The following is a 20,078-nucleotide window of genomic DNA, read 5'->3' on the forward strand; positions in this document are numbered from 1 at the left end:
ATATGCCGTGTGCACAGGAGGACCTGGCAACTGTGGTCCCCGTCGTGTCATGGCCACGGCCGACGGGTGTGACCTGATCCGTATATGCCGTGTGCACAGGAGGACCTGGCAACTGTGGTCCCCGTCGTGTCATGGCCACGGCCGACGGGTGTGACCTGATCCGTATATGCCGTGTGCACAGGAGGACCTGGCAACTGTGGTCCCCGTCGTGTCATGGCCACGGCCGACGGGTGTGACCTGATCCGTACATGCCGCGTGAACAGGATGACCTGGCAACTGTGGTCCCCGTCGTGTCATGGCCACGGCCGACGGGTGTGACCTGATCCGTACATGACGTGTGAACAGGATGACCTGGCAACTGTGGTCCCCGTCGTGTCATGGCCACGGCCGACGGGTGTGACCCGATTCGTACATGCCGTGTGAACAGGATGACCTGGCAACTGTGGTCCCCGTCGTGCCATGGCCACGGCCGACGGGTGTGACCTGATCCGTACATGCCGTGTGAACAGGATGACCTGGCAACTGTGGTCCCCGTCGTGTCATGGCCACGGCCGACGGGTGTGACCTGATCCGTACATGCCGTGTGAACAGGATGACCTGGCAACTGTGGTCCCCGTCGTGCCATGGCCACGGCCGACGGGTGTGACCTGATCCGTACATGCCGTGTGCACAGGAGGACCTGGCACTCTGTGGTCCCCGTCGTGTCATGGCCACGGCCGACGGGTGTGACCTGATCCGTACATGCCGTGTGAACAGGATGACCTGGCAACTGTGGTCCCCGTCGTGCCATGGCCACGGCCGACGGGTGTGACCTGATCCTTATATGCCGTGTGCACAGGAGGACCTGGTAACTGTGGTCCCCGTCGTGTCATGGCCACGGCCGACGGGTGTGACCTGATCCGTACATGCCGTGTGAACAGGATGACCTGGCAACTGTGGTCCCCGTCGTGTCATGGCCACGGCCGACGGGTGTGACCTGATCCGTATATGCCGTGTGCACAGGAGGACCTGGCACTCTGTGGTCCCCGTCGTGTCATGGCCACGGCCGACGGGTGTGACCTGATCCGTACATGCCGTGTGAACAGGATGACCTGGCAACTGTGGTCCCCGTCGTGTCATGGCCACGGCCGACGGGTGTGACCTGATCCGTACATGCCGTGTGAACAGGATGACCTGGCAACTGTGGTCCCCGTCGTGTCATGGCCACGGCCGACGGGTGTGACCTGATCCGTACATGCCGTGTGAACAGGATGACCTGGCAACTGTGGTCCCCGTCGTGTCATGGCCACGGCCGACGGGTGTGACCTGATCCGTACATGCCGTGTGAACAGGATGACCTGGCAACTGTGGTCCCCGTCGTGTCATGGCCACGGCCGACGGGTGTGACCTGATCCGTACATGCCGTGTGAACAGGATGACCTGGCAACTGTGGTCCCCGTCGTGTCATGGCCACGGCCGACGGGTGTGACCTGATCCGTACATGCCGTGTGAACAGGATGACCTGGCAACTGTGGTCCCCGTCGTGTCATGGCCACGGCCGACGGGTGTGACCTGATCCGTATATGCCGTGTGCACAGGAGGACCTGGCAACTGTGGTCCCCGTCGTGTCATGGCCACGGCCGACGGGTGTGACCTGATCCGTACATGCCGTGTGAACAGGATGACCTGGCAACTGTGGTCCCCGTCGTGTCATGGCCACGGCCGACGGGTGTGACCTGATCCGTACATGCCGTGTGCACAGGAGGACCTGGCAACTGTGGTCCCCGTCGTGTCATGGCCACGGCCGACGGGTGTGACCTGATCCGTACATGCCGTGTGAACAGGATGACCTGGCAACTGTGGTCCCCGTCGTGTCATGGCCACGGCCGACGGGTGTGACCTGATCCGTATATGCCGCGTGCACAGGAGGACCTGGCAACTGTGGTCCCCGTCGTGTCATGGCCACGGCCGACGGGTGTGACCTGATTCGTACATGCCGTGTGCACAGGAGGACCTGGCAACTGTGGTCCCCGTCGAGCCATATCTGGCCCGACGACGGGTATGACCTGACACGTGACGTAACTCGCGAGTTCTACCCGGCAGGTAATGGTGCGAACTGATCCAGAACAGGCGGGCACGTGTAGGAGAGGGGCGGGTAGCTAGTGGCCTCCATCGGGGCGCGACGGCATTGGGTGAGACGGCAATTTAGTGGTGTTAATCGTAGCTTGAATCTGTGGATTTCCGATTTTGTCCAATGTCCAATTCGGAATTCGGTTGGACAATGACGCAGGCTTTGGACACCTTTGGACAATCATTGCTACACCTCAGCATTTTTATAAAGCAATCGTGGTTAACACTGATTGGCGAATAGAAAGTTCAGACTTTGAGATGATTAACACATTAAAGCTGCTAAAAATACATTAATAAAAATAGATAACAGTGTTAAGTGTAAACTATGGCGTAGATTTCGGACATCTTTGGACAAATGGCTGGCTTAAACATTTTGGACGGAAATCGACGTAAGCATTGGAATTGGACGGACATTGGACATACATTTTCTGAAACTAACACCACTAGACGGCATACGCCGAGGTGATAAAGACGAGGCGCCGTCAGCGAGGTGTTGTCGCGGCTGAGCAAATATTGGAGCTTACGTCCGGTCGGGACGATAGCGGAGGGTGGGAGAGCAGAGAGGGAGAGTTTGAGGGCACGCAGCTGCGCGCTAAGACAAACAGGTCGGCCGTGCCGAGGCCCAGGGAGGGGAGATGGGGCGTTGGGAGCGGTCTCCAGCCGCGGCTGGGTTCTGGGGAGGGGCCGGTCATAACGGAGGGTGGGGGTGGGGGGGGGGGGGGAGGGAGATACACTTGGTTGGACATGTGCATCGGGTAGATCGAAATAGTCAGTGTCACTCTGCGGTGCAGTGATGGATTCCAGACTGGGTGTGTGCGCAGAATAGACCGCCCCAGTCGGTGTCACGCCGCCGTGCAGAGATGCATTGTATGTCGGCTAGCCGGGTGCCCCGGGCGCCCCGATTTCGGCTGGCTTTGAGCGCCAGGCGGATTGATATGGTGAGTGCCACGCTGACGTGCCGCGGCGGTTCCCGGCTGGCTGTGTCGACTGCGGTCTTTCCCCAGGGCACGTATCAGCAAGAAGGCTCATGTTAGACCGTTTCCAACGCTAAGTCGGGATGTAACTGCACAACTGCAGGTCGTCACTGTCCCGTCGCGGCGGCGGCGCCGCTTGCGATACTGATGGGTCGGGCTTTCGAATGAGCCTGATCCGTACACCTATCATATCCCTCGCCCGTGTGCGGCGTTCTGTTGCGTCTAGCGTGTGGGGAGGGGGTCAGTTGGACCCCCCCCCCCCCCTCCCCCTGCCGTCCGGCTCCTGATTGGGCTGGAATGCCCAGGACATCAGACCAGTTTCGGTCGCCAATGGGACGTCATTAAGCTCCGCCAAAGCGAGCCTCAAGGACGTCACCCCAAACGGCCGACTCGTTTCGTCTCGTCTCGGCCGGCGCCGGCCCCCCCCCCCCCCCCCCCCAGCAAGACAGTGAACGCGACGGTTAGTGCATGTAGGTTGGACCACCGGCTGGAATGACTGGATCCGGTTATACTCTGACCACGTGGTGGGGGCGTCACATTTCTGTTGGCTTAGACCCGGCGTCGGCAAGGCGGTCTAGATGACATTAACAGGGTCAACATGTCGCCAACTGGTCGGTGCGTGTGCATGTCATCGCGGCCTCGGTATGGTATCGATATATACCTGGCGCAATAGCGGCGCCTGCCAGACATGCCAAGTTCAACGCGTATAGCCCAGCAGAAACGCAGCGCGGCAAACTCGCTGACTAGTGCTCGCGTCAAACGCGAAAGCCGGACATGCGGGGAATCTGTGGACCCAGTGGTGCTATTTGCTTACGGCCTGGGCGGCCGTAGCGGTGATAAAAGCTACACCGCCGACAAACCGACAAACAAGGCAGGGACCATGGCCTGGGACGGACGGAGAGGAGGGGAGGGGAGGAAAGAGGAGAGGAGAGGAGAGGAGGGGCGAGGAGAGGAGAGGAGAGAGAGAGAGGGAGAAGGAGAGGATAGAGGGCGGAAGAGAGAGAGAGGAGGGAGAGGAAGAGAGAGAGAGAGAGAGAGAGAGAGAGAGAGAGAGAGAGAGAGAGAGAGAGAGAGAGAGAGAGAGAGAGGGGGGGGGGGGTGCGGCGACATGGATAAGGGAACGTGCGGCCGAGCGGGCGGACGCGCGGAAAGACGACCTTGCGTGACTCATAACGCACACCGCGGCGTCGGCGCGGCGGGCCGGTCAGGCAAGTGCAAACAGCAGATAGCCCGGCACGGCAGGCTGTGGTACTGCGATTAAACATTCCTAAGCTTGACTTCGGGGGCGTATTCATAATTAGACTCGTACATGATCCTACGCCGTCGACAGTGCAGAAGGGTGGAAGCCAAGCGACAGGCGGTGGAAAATGGTCGATGCCAGAGAAACTGTCGTTGGACGGTTCCGGCACGGGGCTGACATTGGATACCGCGGTGCGGCGCGGGGCCGTTTCGCGAAAAGCAATCAGTCCGCCGCACGGCGCCGTGCCGGGGTGACGGCAGCCATTCGGCGAGAGGTCGCGGACGGTACGACACGGGGACCGTTCCGTGATCCACCGCTGCCGAACATGATAGTGAGCCCGTTGAGTGCGCGCGATAAACCTAATGGCGAAGTGCGGCTCATTTTAGATCTATCACAGTCGAGAGATGTCGGGGTCAACGCCGGGATAAACCCAGACGAGTTTCGTGTGACGTACACTACACATCATTCGACGAGGCCGTGCGGTTGATTTTCCTAGCTGGAGGCGCCGGGACAGCGTTCAAGACCGATGTTAAAAATGCATTCAAACTTATACCTGTCCGGCCCGGCCAGTGGGCGCTACTGGGGTTCTGTTGGGACGGTTTACTATACTACCAGGTTTGTCTGCCATTTGAGGCTAGACGCAGTCCACGGATTTTCAATGATTTTGCCACATGCTTGCGCCTATGTGTTCCAGGATCAGACATCGGACGTGTATATACGCAATTATCTAGATGACTTCTTCGGGATAGGGCGCGGAGGATCGGACAGTGCCGACGTAGCGTATGCGAGACTGCGAGACATTTGTGCGGAAGTGTGCGTGCCGCTGGCCGAGCGGAAATGCGCCCCGCCATCAACACGGATGGAGCTTCTCGGGTTGTGATCGACACAGAAACAATGACCCTAGCGTTGCCAGACGCCAAGCTAGTGGGCACCCAGGAGTTACTAAAGACACTGTTCGGGCAACAGAAATGCTTACAGCGGGAACTGCTGTCGGTGGTGGGACGTCTAGTGCACGCTCTATCTCCCCAGAGGGTCCAGTAATGATTGCGGGTAAGCAGGGTTGACGGAGCAGTGACCCTCCCGTTCCGGGCGCCAGCCCCTCTCTGTCTGACCGCGTGTCGCCAGGGTCGGTCGTCCGGCCGGTCAGTGCTGCTTTACTGCCTTCGACCCGGCCAACACAGGGCGGCTCTGTCATACAGTTCGGTTACGAGCGTCCACGGCTACACTGCACCCAGGTGCAATACGGCGAGACGGCCTATCGCAGCAGCCGCCGCCCCTGCCGCGTCTGAGCTGCTGACTCGGCCCCAGAGCAGGTCTCGGCCAAAGTCGTTGGCAGATAAAAATAGAACGAGATTCGCTACAGAGTTTTTAAAGGAAAGAATTAACGTAATAAAGTCGTTCGTATTAGGTATGTCGTCAGAAGATATTGTTCTATAACTTAGAAATAGAGCTTCAGGAAACTTTTCAGCATAGGAATATCTCATGCGTTCTTTTCTTTGAGATGAATTCAGACATTTTGCATCGAAAGGCCATCAATGCAGAGTAGCGATTTGAGTTCTTCAGCCACCGGGTGTGGCGAATTTTCCTGCTCCCATTTCTCCGCGACTGCGGGGTCCGGCGAGCGGTGGTGCGCGTCCTCCGCACTCCTGTGCTCCCGCCGGCCTCGCTGCGCGCTAATCGGTCTCTCCGGCGCTCCAACTGACTGACCCCGCGCTCCCCTCGCCGTGGCGCCCATCATTGTCGGCCGGTGGCCTCTGGGCTCGTATTACCCGAGCCGCTGAGCATTAGCCATTCGGCTGCTCCCTAATTCTCGCCGGTCGACCGGCGGATTACGTCGGACACGGGCGGCGGCCACCCAGCGCTGCCGCCGCCCGGGAGGGCCCGGCGACCCACCCCGGCGAGCCACCCGGCCCGCCGCGCTGGCCGGATCCCATGGGTCGCCGCCAGTGACAATGGACAGCCCCCGGATCAGCCGCAGCGCACGCCGGGCCGCCGGTCGGCCAGACAGGCGTGTCACTTTGTGTTTGCTGCACTCAGTTCTGCACAGTTTTGTACTTGGTTCTGCACAAGTCGAGCGTAACAAGGAGACATGTAACAAGGGACAATGACAGTCGACGGCAGTACCTCGTGACTTCAGACCGACCACTGAACAAATCCAAAGAATTTCGAAGAGCGCCGTACAGTATCGGACGCCAGCGCACCCTTCACAGCACGTGGGTAATTCTGGACACATACGGATTTGTGGATACCACCGGACACCACCGGACACACGGAATACATTTCCTGTTCCCGGGAAACGCGAGGGAAACGCGGCGGCCGCGTCAGCGCCACCCGGCTGAATTACGTGGTAATTTGCCGATGTGGCTGACAATGATGGTCGCAGCGCGGCGGCAGGAAGCGGCTCTAATGGTGAGAAGGCTGCGCGGCGCCGGTCCAGTTGCGGCGCCCGTCTGGGAGGCGCCGCGAGCCCCGAGGCTCCGCCGCCTGGGAGGGACGCCACCGCCGCCGGCGCCCCGAGGAGGCAGGTGAGGGGAGGGACGATGACGGAAGGTGACCGGACGGTGGTGATGGGGATGGGGTGACGTGATGAGAAGTGCAAGATTGCACGAGTGAGAGGTCTGTGGCTAGTGCAATGGTCTTTTAAGGACAGGTGGCACACTTTCACTATGGAATGTGATGTAAATAAGGAAGACGGAGAGAATTAAACGAGCAGTATCCTCGCATCCTTCATGCAACCGATATTCATGCAGCTTTAGTGGATATTGCTCAGCTATTATATATAGTTACAGCTATTGTTGGCTCATGATTATGATAGTTCGACAAATAATAAATAATCTGTCCCGTTTGACGCTAGTCTGAACTGGCATTTATCCATTCCTTGCACTGACAGTGAATGATTCCCGGTCCCCAGCTAAGGCGACACTGACCATAACGAGAACAACTTAACCCTCGCCCATGTAGGGGGGGGGGTTGGTGCAACCCCCCCCCCCTGAGGTTTTTCGGAAATAGTGCAAAAACGGCGGTGCGCAGCGCCGCCAAAATTTGGGTACCTTATGGGGCAAACCTTGCGCATCTTTTGATAAAAAAAAAATTTGACCGGGTCATGTCAGGTCACGGAGTTATGACGTCACAAAGGGAACAGCCTCCGGCCGGATTTTCACAAACTGAGTGCCAACGCCCGAGGTTTCCTGCCGGTGGTACGGACATCGGTTGATGGATCGTGATGAAACTTCCCATGCATGTTGGGGCAAGTATTGGCTATCATATGGTATAAGAAACTTGACCGGGTCAGGTCAGGTCACGGAGCTATGACGTCATAAGAGGAACAGCGTCCGGTACTATTTTTGAAAAGCGCCCGAACCACTATTTTGCTAATTCTTGTCACCTCAATGGGAATATGCAGCAATATTAGCTTCTATCGGGAGAAAATGGACCTCCCAAATCTAAAAATACAATCAGATTTCAAAAATTTAAATTTTGATTTTTCGAATTTCTGCCGCCGACTGTGACCTTGCCGACTTCCGGCGCTCCCAACGCGCCATTTTTAGAGCTAGGGAAACGAAATACATGCCAAACGATAGAAAATTGATCAAGGAACACGATAGTGAAAGTTTCAAGTCGATATCTTCCACCGTTTTGCCGCAATCGCCACCGAAAGTTGAAAAAAGTCTATTTTTCCGAAAATTTGACCTTTGACCGGTCAAAAGTAGGTCAAATATTGACCTAGGACCAAAAAATATACCACCAATCGCGAGATCTCGGCGAGGGCAATCCGTTGGTCTTTTCCGCTAAGCTCTACGACGCTCCGTTTTCAAACGCCAAGGGGGGGGTCGCACCAACCCCCCCCCCCCCCCCCTGCATGGGCGAAGGTGGCAGATCGCCGTTTACGGGCGAGGGTTAATGCCGGTGATGCTACTGCCACCCACGAAAGGCCACATCATCCGTGGCAATCATCCGGCTGCTTAGCAGGCATTTCAGTAGCTCACCGCCTCATCAGGAATCCCCAATGGACCGTACGAGCTCAATCGCTGGACGGTGAGTAAAGTAACCTTGGCCGGTGGTGTGACTTTTTTACGGACGAGCTGAGCTCACTCAAAGAGTCGGGCTCTGGTTAAAGTGAGGCTAATAAGTGCGCACTCGGAGCTCTGTGTGCCTGGTGGCCGGTTCAGCGGACGGGGGGGGGGAGACCCGCACACGCCGCCGCGTGTGAACGATGTGTGGGCGGCCCGACTATCATTAAGCGACTCACAGGCGATTTGCGGCCGCGAAAGCCGCCGTTCGCGATGACTGGAAGCATCCGGGGCGAATAGTTTAATTTTGAGGAGGATGTGGCGGTCGGCGTTCTTGCAGCGCGCGGCGGAGGGAGGGGACGCGGCGGCCGCGGCGGCGGCGGCTTTGTCTGCAACAAGTGTGTCGCCGGATGTCTGTTGGCGACGGCTCGCGCTTCTCAGGAAGGAAAACTTCCGGCGCCACAGACCCCCGGCTGCGAACGGCCGCGGTGATGGACGGCGAAGAATCGCTCCAGAAATTAACAGCAGATTGCCCGACTGGCTGCCGACTGCCGGGCGAGTGCAGAAGCGCCATAACTCGCAGAGGTCCCAGGACTGCACCTCGGCGGTTTCACTGCATGAGACTCCTTGATTGCCTGAGTACGGCTCGCAGACATGTGCGGAGCCTTCACGGGGCGGTTGTCGGTGGCCCGGGGCGATGTCGGCACGTTTACAGCGGCTCGCCCGCCGGGGAGCCAGGGTCGCCCGCCTGCCACCTGTTACAGTCGACTGGCCGCGCAGAGAAGGGAGGCAGCGGCGCTGGACGTCACCTGCCGGTCCCATGACCTATCCGACCATCGCCAGTCTAAAAACAACCCTATCTGATGGTACAACGGAAGCCCGGCGATGGCAAAAAGACAGCGACTGTCACAGACGGTCAGCCGGTGTTTTACTCCCCCGTCAGCTCAGCCAGGATCAGCTCAGCCGTCAGCTCACCCGTCAGTGCGCGCTGTGCATGCCGCGAGGAGCCGCCATCACACACCGTGCACAGCCGGTCGTGCACGCGCACCGTGGGCAGCGCCGTGCACGTCCTCCGTGCGCTCTGGACGAGCTGTCCTCCGGGGAATTTACGACACGCGGCTAGCGCGTAAGTGGCACCGCTGCGGGCAGTCCGTCGGCCGGCTGGCGAGTTCACGACAGCTCACCGAGCGACGAGATTCACGACGCACTAACCGTGCAGTGTTTGGTGGAATCGATCTCAGCTCACACGGCGACCGCTGTTGTTCGGCCGGGTGGGCTCGCATTCATCGCTCGGCGCTCACTGCAGGTGATTACTCCTGCAGAGTGCGGTCGACTGTTTGACACGCCGCGTCAGTGCCGGATGAGTTCGATCCCGCCGCGGAGGCGGACAATGCAGACTCGGGGCGCGGCAGTTCACATGGTCGCCGGCCGCGGGGCTGACCTCTCCGGGCTGAGGTCAGCGCCAGTGATTAATGCTCGTCTCTGAGAGGTAATGAGTGGCTGGGGAGGCTGCGTTACTAGCTGACTACATCTCTCCGGACACGCTGCTGATGGCCAGACCGTGCCACGCCGCGCGCTGTTGCAGGCCAGGGTAGTTACACACGAGGGCCGCGCTGAGGGCTGTGCATTGACTGAGATCACCACAAGACGACAGAGTAGACGGGACCACGCTTAGAACGAGAGTTGTTGTGACATTTATCGAGCTTCGTCCGGGCAAATAATGGCTGTGCGTGCTTTCATGTTCAGACCATTGGTCCGGTCATGCCACTGGACGTGGGTTGAATGTTGTGGAAAACGAGCCAGGGATGAAAAATGAAACCACACTCTTGTCATTGATATCTGCGTCTTTCAGATGTCAGAAATCTGTCTTTTAGTCCGGTCTAAAGGAGATCTTATGGAGATATGAGCAGGGAATGCTCAACCAAACGGCTCTTGTGGCTTTCTTGAAAAGGCAAGAGGAAACATCATATATCTTTCGTCTGCGGAAGGGGTTCGGGGAAAGCGAGATCACCTTATCGACCCACTCCATGCATTTCTTCACCGCAGCGAACGGTACCCTCCCACCCGGGGGTGCGTTCGTTCACATGTGCGTAGCCGACAGATCATTACGGCGCAGTTAACTTTATGATAGGGCCGCTAATTGGTGCTGTTCGTCGTATTAATTTGAAATAAGATACTCAGGGGATCAAAGCTCCGGACAACTCGCCTCTCCAAGCCTCGCATTTGTCAAAGTTGATAGCCATTTAAGGACATCCTTGGCTGATTTACAGCAAATAGACAATGTCCGATTCACACCTTCGAGCGTCATCAACGGCATTGCCGCCTTCTCAAAGCCCGAGCCGCTGACCAAAAGCGACGTATCTCGGCATCTCTCATCTATAAGCCGCCGTCACCTTCATTCCCGGAATAATCTTGCCTCTTTTCACGTCAGCAGCCGCTTGGTTATCGGGTTTTGCCCGCCCCGTGCTCGCCTATGATTGCCTGAGGAGCTCCGACCGATAGCCGGAGCATTACCGGGATTCGGGGGTGATTTTCCCGCGGACTGGCTCGCCGCGCCCGGAAGTGGTCGCCACTGATTCGCCGCTCGTGTCTAGCTCGCGGCTCTGTTTGAACTGTGGGCAATCACCGGTCGGCCACCGACGCACCCCGGGGCGACGGCGCCGCGGTCGGCGAGCTGCTGAAAACTTCTCACCAAATGCCCGGCAAGGGTTGGAGCTCCCACAAACAGTCTGGGAGTGGCCCCAGGCGTGGCGGTAAATAAAATTCGCTCTCAGGCGCCCTGAGAAACACAGGGTCTCCAGTGTCCGATCGTGTTGGTAGAATTGGAAACGGATGCGGCGCCCCGTTCGCCCGGCCCAAGGCTCTCGGTTGGAGGCGGCCGCTTGGAGGTAGTTGATATTCATCTTTGAGTAAGAGGGTTATGCTAATGATTAATGCAACAGGTCTCTGTCGCGGGATAAAAAGCACCTGGCTCTCGGGGCTCTCGGCGGATCACGCATGTTTGAGCGGATGACGGACCTCTCGAGGTCGCTCGGAATGGTCTGTGGCAGCCCCGGTCAGGCCGCGTTCCGCTCGGACCATCTCTCGCCGACCCGGCGACCCGGTCCAAATATGACTCTGGTTTCGTATCTGGCGGCCCGCGGTCGGCATCTGTCAGCGGCCGGCTCTGATCTCGCCACGATGATTTGTCCTCGGGGCGGGACGAGGCGGCGCGCCGAGAGGTCGGATCACTTTCGCCGCGCGCGCCGTTCACAGCCGGGGCCCACGCCGGCGCCGGCGCCTCCCACCGAGCACACACGGTGTCCATGTTGACCCAAGTGGGGAATTCACTTTCCCTGAGGTCAGCGGCGTGTGCTCGGTCGCGCCGCGGCTGCGGTCGGGATGGACGTCATCCATCACGGCTCCGGCCGGCCGGCGCGCGGCCGGGCAGAGTCGTGACCGACGCGCGTCATCGCCGGTATCGACAGACGCACACAGACGCAGCACAGCACAGCACAGCACATGCACTGTACAGCACAGCACAGCAGTAATGGAGACCAGCGCACCGGCAGAGATACCTGCGCCATCAGCGGCACCATATCCGCATCGCCTAATGGAACGGAGCTCGTACCCAACTTCCCGCTGTCACCGCCGGAAATGATGTCAGATTCGCATGCAGCGCATACACAGAGCTCTCTGAGTGTGCTTGTTTTCCCGAATGCTGCCGAGTGGGATGCCATTCAGAGCATCAATAGACGGGTGGCGAGCGCGTAATGAACCCGCTCGCACCAGCAAATATAGCTTTGTGTGGTACGATTTCTCAGCATTGCACGCCACGTCTTTTTCAGTCGTATCCGGCTTTGTCGGGGAGCTTATTTGATCGTGTTTTGCTTCGGTAGTGCGGTCCAATTTACCAAAGCCCTGGTGTCACTGACGTCACCAGCAATGATGATTGTTCCTGGTCTCATCCGAATCATCTCTAGCAAAACTTAAAAGAAGGCGAAGGCATTTCGATGTCTAAACCAATGGGCGTGATAAGAATGTAAACGTTTTAAGTCACAAACCCACTTTAGATCTCTGGACGGTACAGTAATGTAGGCATATCCACAACTTTTCCCTTCGAGAGTAAACATTCTAAAATACTTCAAGACTGCAGCATTCGGAATGCTCTAAAAATGCGTCCCACCCCGGTGCGACCCCTGGCGCCGCTCCTGCTCTCAGGGCCCAACTACAGCCGTTCGCCATCGTCACCGCGCCGTTACCTCCACTCACTGCTGTCTCTGCTCTCAAACAGGCTCATTGGCGACTGTGAGCAGCAGCGAGCAACCGTCGGCGACGCTATCGGCCTCGCGGCACGGCCGGACCCGAGCTACACGGACATCGCACGGAGATCGTACGGGGTAGTGGTGTCAATCGGTTACCAAAATTTCGGTATACCGATACCGAACCAATACCGATTCGGTATTCGGCAGGGATGCGGAGCCGTGGAAATTTCAAACGGCTCCGGCTCCGGCTCCGGCTCCGGAGAAAAAAATCGGCTCCGGCTCCGGCTCCGGCTCCGGGTGAAATGTTATGGCGGCTCCGGCTCCGGCTCCGGCTCCGAGTAAAATGGTCCGGCTCCGGCGGCTCCGGCTCCGGCGGCTCCGGCTCCGGCGGCTCCGGCTCCGACTCAGTACATCCCCTATGCAATCAATTAAATACGGGTGGAAGAAAAATTGGATTAGTTATACGCGTTACCTACTCTTGCCATGACCGGCTCACCGCGTCCCCGCGCAAACGCACCTCGGAGAGAACTGGCAGAACAAAGGACTAGGAAGCGATGGCATTGGAAACGCAGTCGCCGCAAATCGGAGTTCACTGAACCATCGTAAGCTGACACCCATCTCGGCTGCATTGGGGGGTGGGGGGGGGGGTGGGAAGAGACGGTGCTGGGAGTCGCAGTCCACTGCACTGGCTTCAAAACAATGGCCGTCACCTGATGACCGGTCCTCATGTTCTGGGGATGCAATAGACGTGAGGGGGGGGGGAGGAGCAGACAGGAAGTTGATTGCGTACTGTGGGATACTGGGGATATTCGGCTTTTTCATTCACTTGATGGCCCATGACGTACTATTGGTCTCAAGATAAGGGCCCAGGCGACCTGTAGTTTTGATGCGGTGAATATCCTTACCCTCGCCACAACTCGGGCCGAGTGCACCCCTCCTCCCAGCCAGCGCCACCCCCACTCGCATTGTGGCGAGGATGAGGGTATTCACCGCATCAAAACTACAGGTCGCCTGGGCACTTATATTGAGACCAATAGTACGATATGTTTTACTGCCTTGTACCTACTGTCAAACCGAACTAGGTCAATTATTTTTTCCTCTTCAAAAAATAAAAAGGAGCCGGAGTCGCCCCCTTTTTTGGCGGCTCCGGCTCCGGCTCCGGCTCCGGGCTATATTGTTTCACGGCTCCGGCTCCGGCTCCGGCTCCGGGCAAAATATGCCGGCTCCGGCGGCTCCGGCTCCGACTCCGGCTCCGGCTCCGCATCCCTGGTATTCGGTATTATATACCAAAAGCATTTGGTATTTTGTCGGTATCATGAAAATCAACTACTGTCATAAAATATTTGAAAGCATTTTTGATAAACCTTCTGAACTCAAATTTGATTTTGCTAAATGACACTGGATGAAGAAAAATGGCAATCATGACACATTTCTCCCAAATGCCTGATGTCCTAACAAATGGGCAAACACATCAACTGTTATATCAAATACATTCAGTCTACCAATGTTAAATGGCAACTTATCAGTGTTAGCAAATTCCAATACCATGAGGATAATTATCCTACAAAGAAAGCCAATGTGCAAGACATAAACATGAATTAATGTTTAACTCACTGTATGCTGGAAAACATACTTAAACTACCTTTCTCAAAATTTCCAAAGCATTTATTAGCAACAAATTTGACTATGTTTTGAGGAGTCTGTGATTGATCTTGACCTTGTCTTCCTCTCCATTTTACTGCAATGCAATTACATTATCCAAAACCCTGTTTAATACAGCACTAGCTTCACCATTATCATCAAATATTTAAGGCAGCATTTGTCACTTCATCGTCACCCGCATCACCCCACAAATCTTCAACTTCGCTGAACTTCAAAAAGCCTTGTAGTGAGCGATGCTGTCATGATCCTGTGGATAATTTATTTTCTTCAATTTTCAATTCAATTCAATTCAATTCTCTTTCCTGCTCTCTCAACAGATACAGATCGCTAGCAATTTTATCATAAGCACTTATAAAATATGATTGGCTTTTGGCTTGACTCGCACACAGCAGTTTCAAAACTGAACACATCTTAAAACATTTCAATGTCGCAGCTGCGCCAGGTTGAGGAACCGATATAGCTCAATAATTAATTGAAAATAATTGAACAACTATGTTTTTCTGGTGCTTCATGTTTCAGCAAAAGCGGCCTACAACTTTCTTGAATTAATTTAAAGATGTCAAAATTTATACAAGGAATTGTGGTATGACAGTTTGACGTTTGTGAAAAGCGATAATGTGAACACATATATATTGCACAAACCGGTTTCGATATCACTTCATCAGTGTGCAAATATATAAATAAAACACTCAAAATACAAAACGGAGACGAAATAGGTACAGCACGTACAGCAGAGCAAATTAATTTCAAATACATTCATATGACCTCATGTGATTGAGATCCCAAGACGCTTCCGCACCAAAAGAACGGCTAAACTTTTTCCCAATCGTATGTCACCAGCTTTGGAATTTACACACAAACAAGATTTTCTTACCTTTCTATATTCACTATATTCATTTCTTTTCAGCTCATAGCAGGAGAACGAAATCGGGGGTAGTGATTGGATTCTTCCTCAGAGCGATGAGAATATGTAGTCCCGAAAATCTGAAGGAAGAATGTGATCATATCACTGACGTTTTTAGAGGTTTGAGGTACCCCAGGGCATTTATAATTGAATGCTATAATAAGGCAAAAAGGATCAAGAATAGGACGGGAAACGAAACAAACGGAAAGACAAAGAACGCCATAGTTGTTGTACCCAGGTCACAGAATTGTGAAGCATTATCAAAGATGTTGAAGTGCTCCGATATTCAGATTGTGGAAAAGGCTGGGGAGAAGATTGGTCAGGTTGTAGCAAAAAAGAAAAAGTGTGACCGTAGTGAAACAAGTTTAGTGTATAAAATACCGTGCAAGGGGTGTACACAACCTTATTTCGGTGAAACGTCGAGAGGGCTTAAGAACAGGTTAATGGAGCACAAGAGAGATTTTAGGAACCACAATATTAACAATGCAATGGTGAAACATGCCGAAAAGTGTGGTAGTCTACCTGATTGGGATCGCACTGAGATCATACGAGATAGGTTAAGTAGGTCCGATAGAAAAACGGTTGAATCGTCCCTCATTGAATCTTGTTTGTGTGTAAATTCCAAAGCTGGTGACATACGATTGGGAAAAAGTTTAGCCGTTCTTGTGGTGCGGAAGCGTCTTGGGATCTCAATCACATGAGGTCATATGAATGTATTTGAAATTAATTTGCTCTGCTGTACGTGCTGTACCTATTTCGTCTCCGTTTTGTATTTTGAGTGTTTTATTTATATATTTGCACACTGATGAAGTGATATCGAAACCGGTTTGTGCAATATATATGTGTTCACATTATCGCTTTTCATATACAAGGAATTTTGATTTAAGTGGACTTAAGCAAAAAAGAAAAGAAAAACTTTATTTTATAAAGTTTAATCATTAATGCAAATGGCCGCCGCCTGTAAGGCCGCCATTATGGAAGAGATGACACGTGACGTCTGTCAGTGCTTCCGTAAAATTATGGACATTTTACTTAGATTTCATCGCGATATCATTACAGTGGTGTCTGCTATCTATCAGTGTGCCTCGTAAGTAATTATTTATCAAGTTTTGTTGTGTTACACATTTGTTTATGAAGAAAAATTGGCTGCGTCAGTATCGTCACCAATCACCATGCTACTTGGGTTTAACTGTAGGTATCAGGGATGCGGAGCCGTGGAAATTTCAGACGGCTCCGGCTCCGGCTCCGGCTCCGGAGAAAAAATTCGGCTCCGGCTCCGGCTCCGGCTCCGGGTGAAATGTCATGGCGGCTCCGGCTCCGGCTCCGGCTCCGAGTAAAATGATCCGACTCCGGCGGCTCCGGCTCCGGCGGCTCCGGCTCCGGCTTCTACTCAGCACAGCCCCTGCGATCAATTAAATACGGGTGGAAGAAAAAAGGCGATGGGATTGGTACACTTTGCTTCTGTATTTGCATAACAAGGCTATTTTGAATACCACATTGTTTTACGCCTTGTACTGTCAAACCGAACTAGGTAAATAATTGTTTCCTCTTAAGAAAAGGAGCCGGAGTCGCCCCCTTTTTTGACGGCTCCGGCTCCGGCTCCGGCTCCGGGCTATATTGTTTCACGGCTCCGGCTCCGGCTCCGGCTCCGGGCAAAATATGCCGGCTCCGGCGGCTCCGGCTCCGGCTCCGGCTCCGGCTCCGCATCCCTGGTAGGTATCATGGGCTTTGTTTACATTAATGGTGTAGCCAGCCCAAAGTGTAGCCCATCATTGTCAATTGGGTCACCACTTTTGGATCATGATAACACACTTAACCCTGTCTTGACCGGACTCGAAATGAATGACTTGAATTGAAAGAAGGTTTGATGGTTCAGGCATGGACAAGATTCAGGGTTCAAATTATTTTCCTAACACCTCATGCAGTTGACTTGAATCCACATTCCAGTAAAATAACTGACCTGAATATTTGTTAATAGTTACAAAATAAGTTATAAATGTTTTTTGCAATGCAAATAATTAACAGATTGCCTGATTTGTTTTTGTTACCTTATTTCAAAGTATTAGGTACCTTTCAAGGGTTATCATATGTCTTGAGAAAGTTTGAAGCATTTGTTTGATAATTCCCTGATTTCGGTATCTAGTCGGTATTTCCCCCTATTTCTGAAAATCGGTTCGGTTTTGGTATACTCTCAGTGGTTTTGGTCGGTATCGGTTTGGTATTGGTTTCCAAAATTTCTGAAATTGACATCACTAGTACGGGGTCGTACGGGGTCGTGTCGCAGCGTCAGAGGGGCGTCAACGCGGGCGTCGGTGGAGATACGACGCGTCGACGGCAGCCGGTCGGCAGAGTTGGGCTATCTGGGCCGCCGGTGCCGCCGCGGTCGATGAAATATCGTGTCTGGAGGGGCTGGAAGCTGCGGTGATACCGAGTGTTATATGCGGGCATATGCGGCCTGGAGGGCTGTGCGGCTTGGGATGGTGTGTGGCGTGTGCTGCGGGGCGTGTCTGGTGCGTTATATGTGTTGGGATGAATTTCAAGAGAGCGCATTGATGTGATGCTTTTTGCGGTGTGTCGTGTCTTCTGAGTAGTAAGTGGTCTTGCAGTTTTTATTCGTCTGGGATTTAATGGTTTTATTTCGATATTGCGATGCAGTCTGCAACAGCCGATCGATTGAAAATTATTCAGTGGCTGCACATTAGCCGGGATACTACGATACTCGGAGCCAGTGTATGCAGCTGCGCGTCACCATCTGGGGCCTCAGTATCGGCGCAAAACGACGTTATTATTTTTGTCCTATAGTGGCATTCCGCTATTTTAGTGACGTTATATGACATGGTCATTGTGCCAGGGCAGAAAAATGGGTCGTTTATTGTGGGCTAAGCGCCAAAATAATTCTGTTCCTGTCATACCTGTCTCGTTATTCCACAGTTTACAGCAAGACACAATGCTCGGCGCGGTACTCGCGTTGGCATCAAAGGTGCGAACGAGACTCAGCCCTAAAGGAGATTTATTCAATAGGATCAAAACGAAACGGACGTGTGCTTATGCAGCTGGAACACGTAATTGAAACAACACATCACATCCGTGAGCTTTGTCCCGTTAGAAAGATACGTATCTTCTAGGAAATGTGTCCTAGAAATTTGCATTCTAAAACCGAGAAGCATAATTAAACTTGGATTTACTCCGGCAGGAATGATTCGTGGGGCATCCACTTACGTCTTCGAGACTGATGTCGTCCTCAGCAAGAGCATTTCTTTTGATATAATAGAAATAACTTACCAGGCTCTATTTAATGCATGCCGTTTAGGGGTAGGTCAGGTTCAGATCCTATCATGTTTTAGAATGTCTTCTTTTTACATCTTAAACATGGGAATATGTGTGTGGAATACCTAAATGTTACTATTTAAAATGATTGCTTGATAGCAATTCCTACGCGGAGGCAATATCCGATGGGTTTCAAACTAAGCCAAGGTCAAATCATTAAAGAATAAAGCGCTTCAAAAGTCAAAACATAATAAAGCAACGTGATATAACCATCAATACTGACCAGTAACCCGACAGTACACAGAAAGTCCATTCATTTCGGTACCGCAAACCAATTGCGCCTGTGTCGAATTGACCTGCTTGGTATGACCCTGGGTCTATCATGGCATATTGACTGTCCCATGCTGCTGCCAGAACTGATTGCCAATGCTGAGCATGGCCTCGTAATGAATTCAGAATAAATTCCCTCGGCTTCGGCTACTTTCTGAATCGCCTGTATATGGCAAAAAGATTGCCTACAAAGCAATGCACTCTACTAGTTACCTCGCTCAGAAATAATTTACTATCACAGCAAAATTGAAGTGCTGGTGGTTAAAGCAATCTGCCGAGAACCAATATTATCATTATTTATAAGCGTTTCGCTCAAACTTCAACGTTTTGGTGCACACTGATCTGTCGTTAGAACACCACTGTCATGTAAACCAGTAGCAGCAAGTCACAGTCAGTGCTTTCCATTTCGCAGCACAATAACCACTCAGTTCAGAAGGCCGTCTCATTCGGCTCGCCATTTGGCGGCTTAATGACGGCACCACGGCTGGGCGAGCGCTAGTAAGCTACGCTTCATGCACCGGGGTAATGTTCCCGGCCAATCTGCATTGAATGAATGGTTGGCTCATTTAAAAACAGCAGCCGTCTCAATCTTGCAATGGAAGTGATTTATGGCATTGATTGGCTGTTTATGGCGGACCACGAGACAGCACAGGATTCCACCTGACTGAGAGATTTGACCGGCTGATGAACTCACCTAATGGGGCGCCGATGACAGCAGTGACGAGCGTCAGCAGCACGATGCAGCAGGTTCTCCACATGTCCCTCTCAGTCCCCACACAGCGGGGCGCTCCGGCGAACGCCATCTCAGTCCAGGCGCAGCTGCCGTCCGTGGTGACACTCGGTCAGAGGGCTGCGCTGTGGCACATCACGAGCAGCACACACACAGTCCTCGCACACCCTCCCCCGAGCCGTCCAACCACTTCACTGACCGCCTCCTCCCGAGCGCCGAGTCGGTACCGCACCGGCGACCGTGGCGCCGCGCGGCGGACAAAATCGCAACCACTGCCAGCCGGCCGCCGAAGACGCCTCGCGGTCCGGCGCGGCGCACAGTGTGGCCAAATGCCAGATTAGCGCGAATTTAATCAAAAAACGAATTTTGGAATTTTGAATTTTTATAACTATCAGTCGATAGGAAATTGTCCAAAGTATGTCAATATCACAATACTTTGGTTCAATGTCTTCCTTTCGGTGTTCAAAAAGCTAGCTAAAGTGGACCTACGCAATGCCGGTCCCGGCTGTGCTGAAATCGTCGAAAACCCGCGTCATGTTTACAACACATTTTGGCGTAATTGTCGGAAAGGTTTGGAAATAATTGGAGCGGCATATGACTACTGCGCC

At 53.8% G+C, this 20,078-nt stretch overlaps 1 protein-coding gene across 1 annotated transcript in view; it reads right to left on the minus strand.

Annotated features, from left to right (window-relative positions):
• Positions 1-19,672, minus strand: part of LOC122382983 (tyrosine-protein phosphatase 99A-like) — a 44,868-nt gene extending 25,196 nt beyond the window's left edge. Inside the window, exon 1 of the mRNA XM_043369010.1 lies at positions 19,435-19,672. Within this exon, the coding sequence (XP_043224945.1) occupies positions 19,435-19,543 (109 nt within the window). The 5' untranslated portion in view covers positions 19,544-19,672. The remainder of the gene's footprint in view (positions 1-19,434) is intronic.
• Between the last annotated feature and the right edge of the window lie 406 nt (positions 19,673-20,078).

Source organism: Amphibalanus amphitrite, unplaced genomic scaffold (assembly GCF_019059575.1).
Source record: "Amphibalanus amphitrite isolate SeventyFive unplaced genomic scaffold, NRLGWU_Aamphi_draft 000152F_arrow, whole genome shotgun sequence".
Taxonomy (NCBI): domain Eukaryota; kingdom Metazoa; phylum Arthropoda; class Thecostraca; order Balanomorpha; family Balanidae; genus Amphibalanus; species Amphibalanus amphitrite.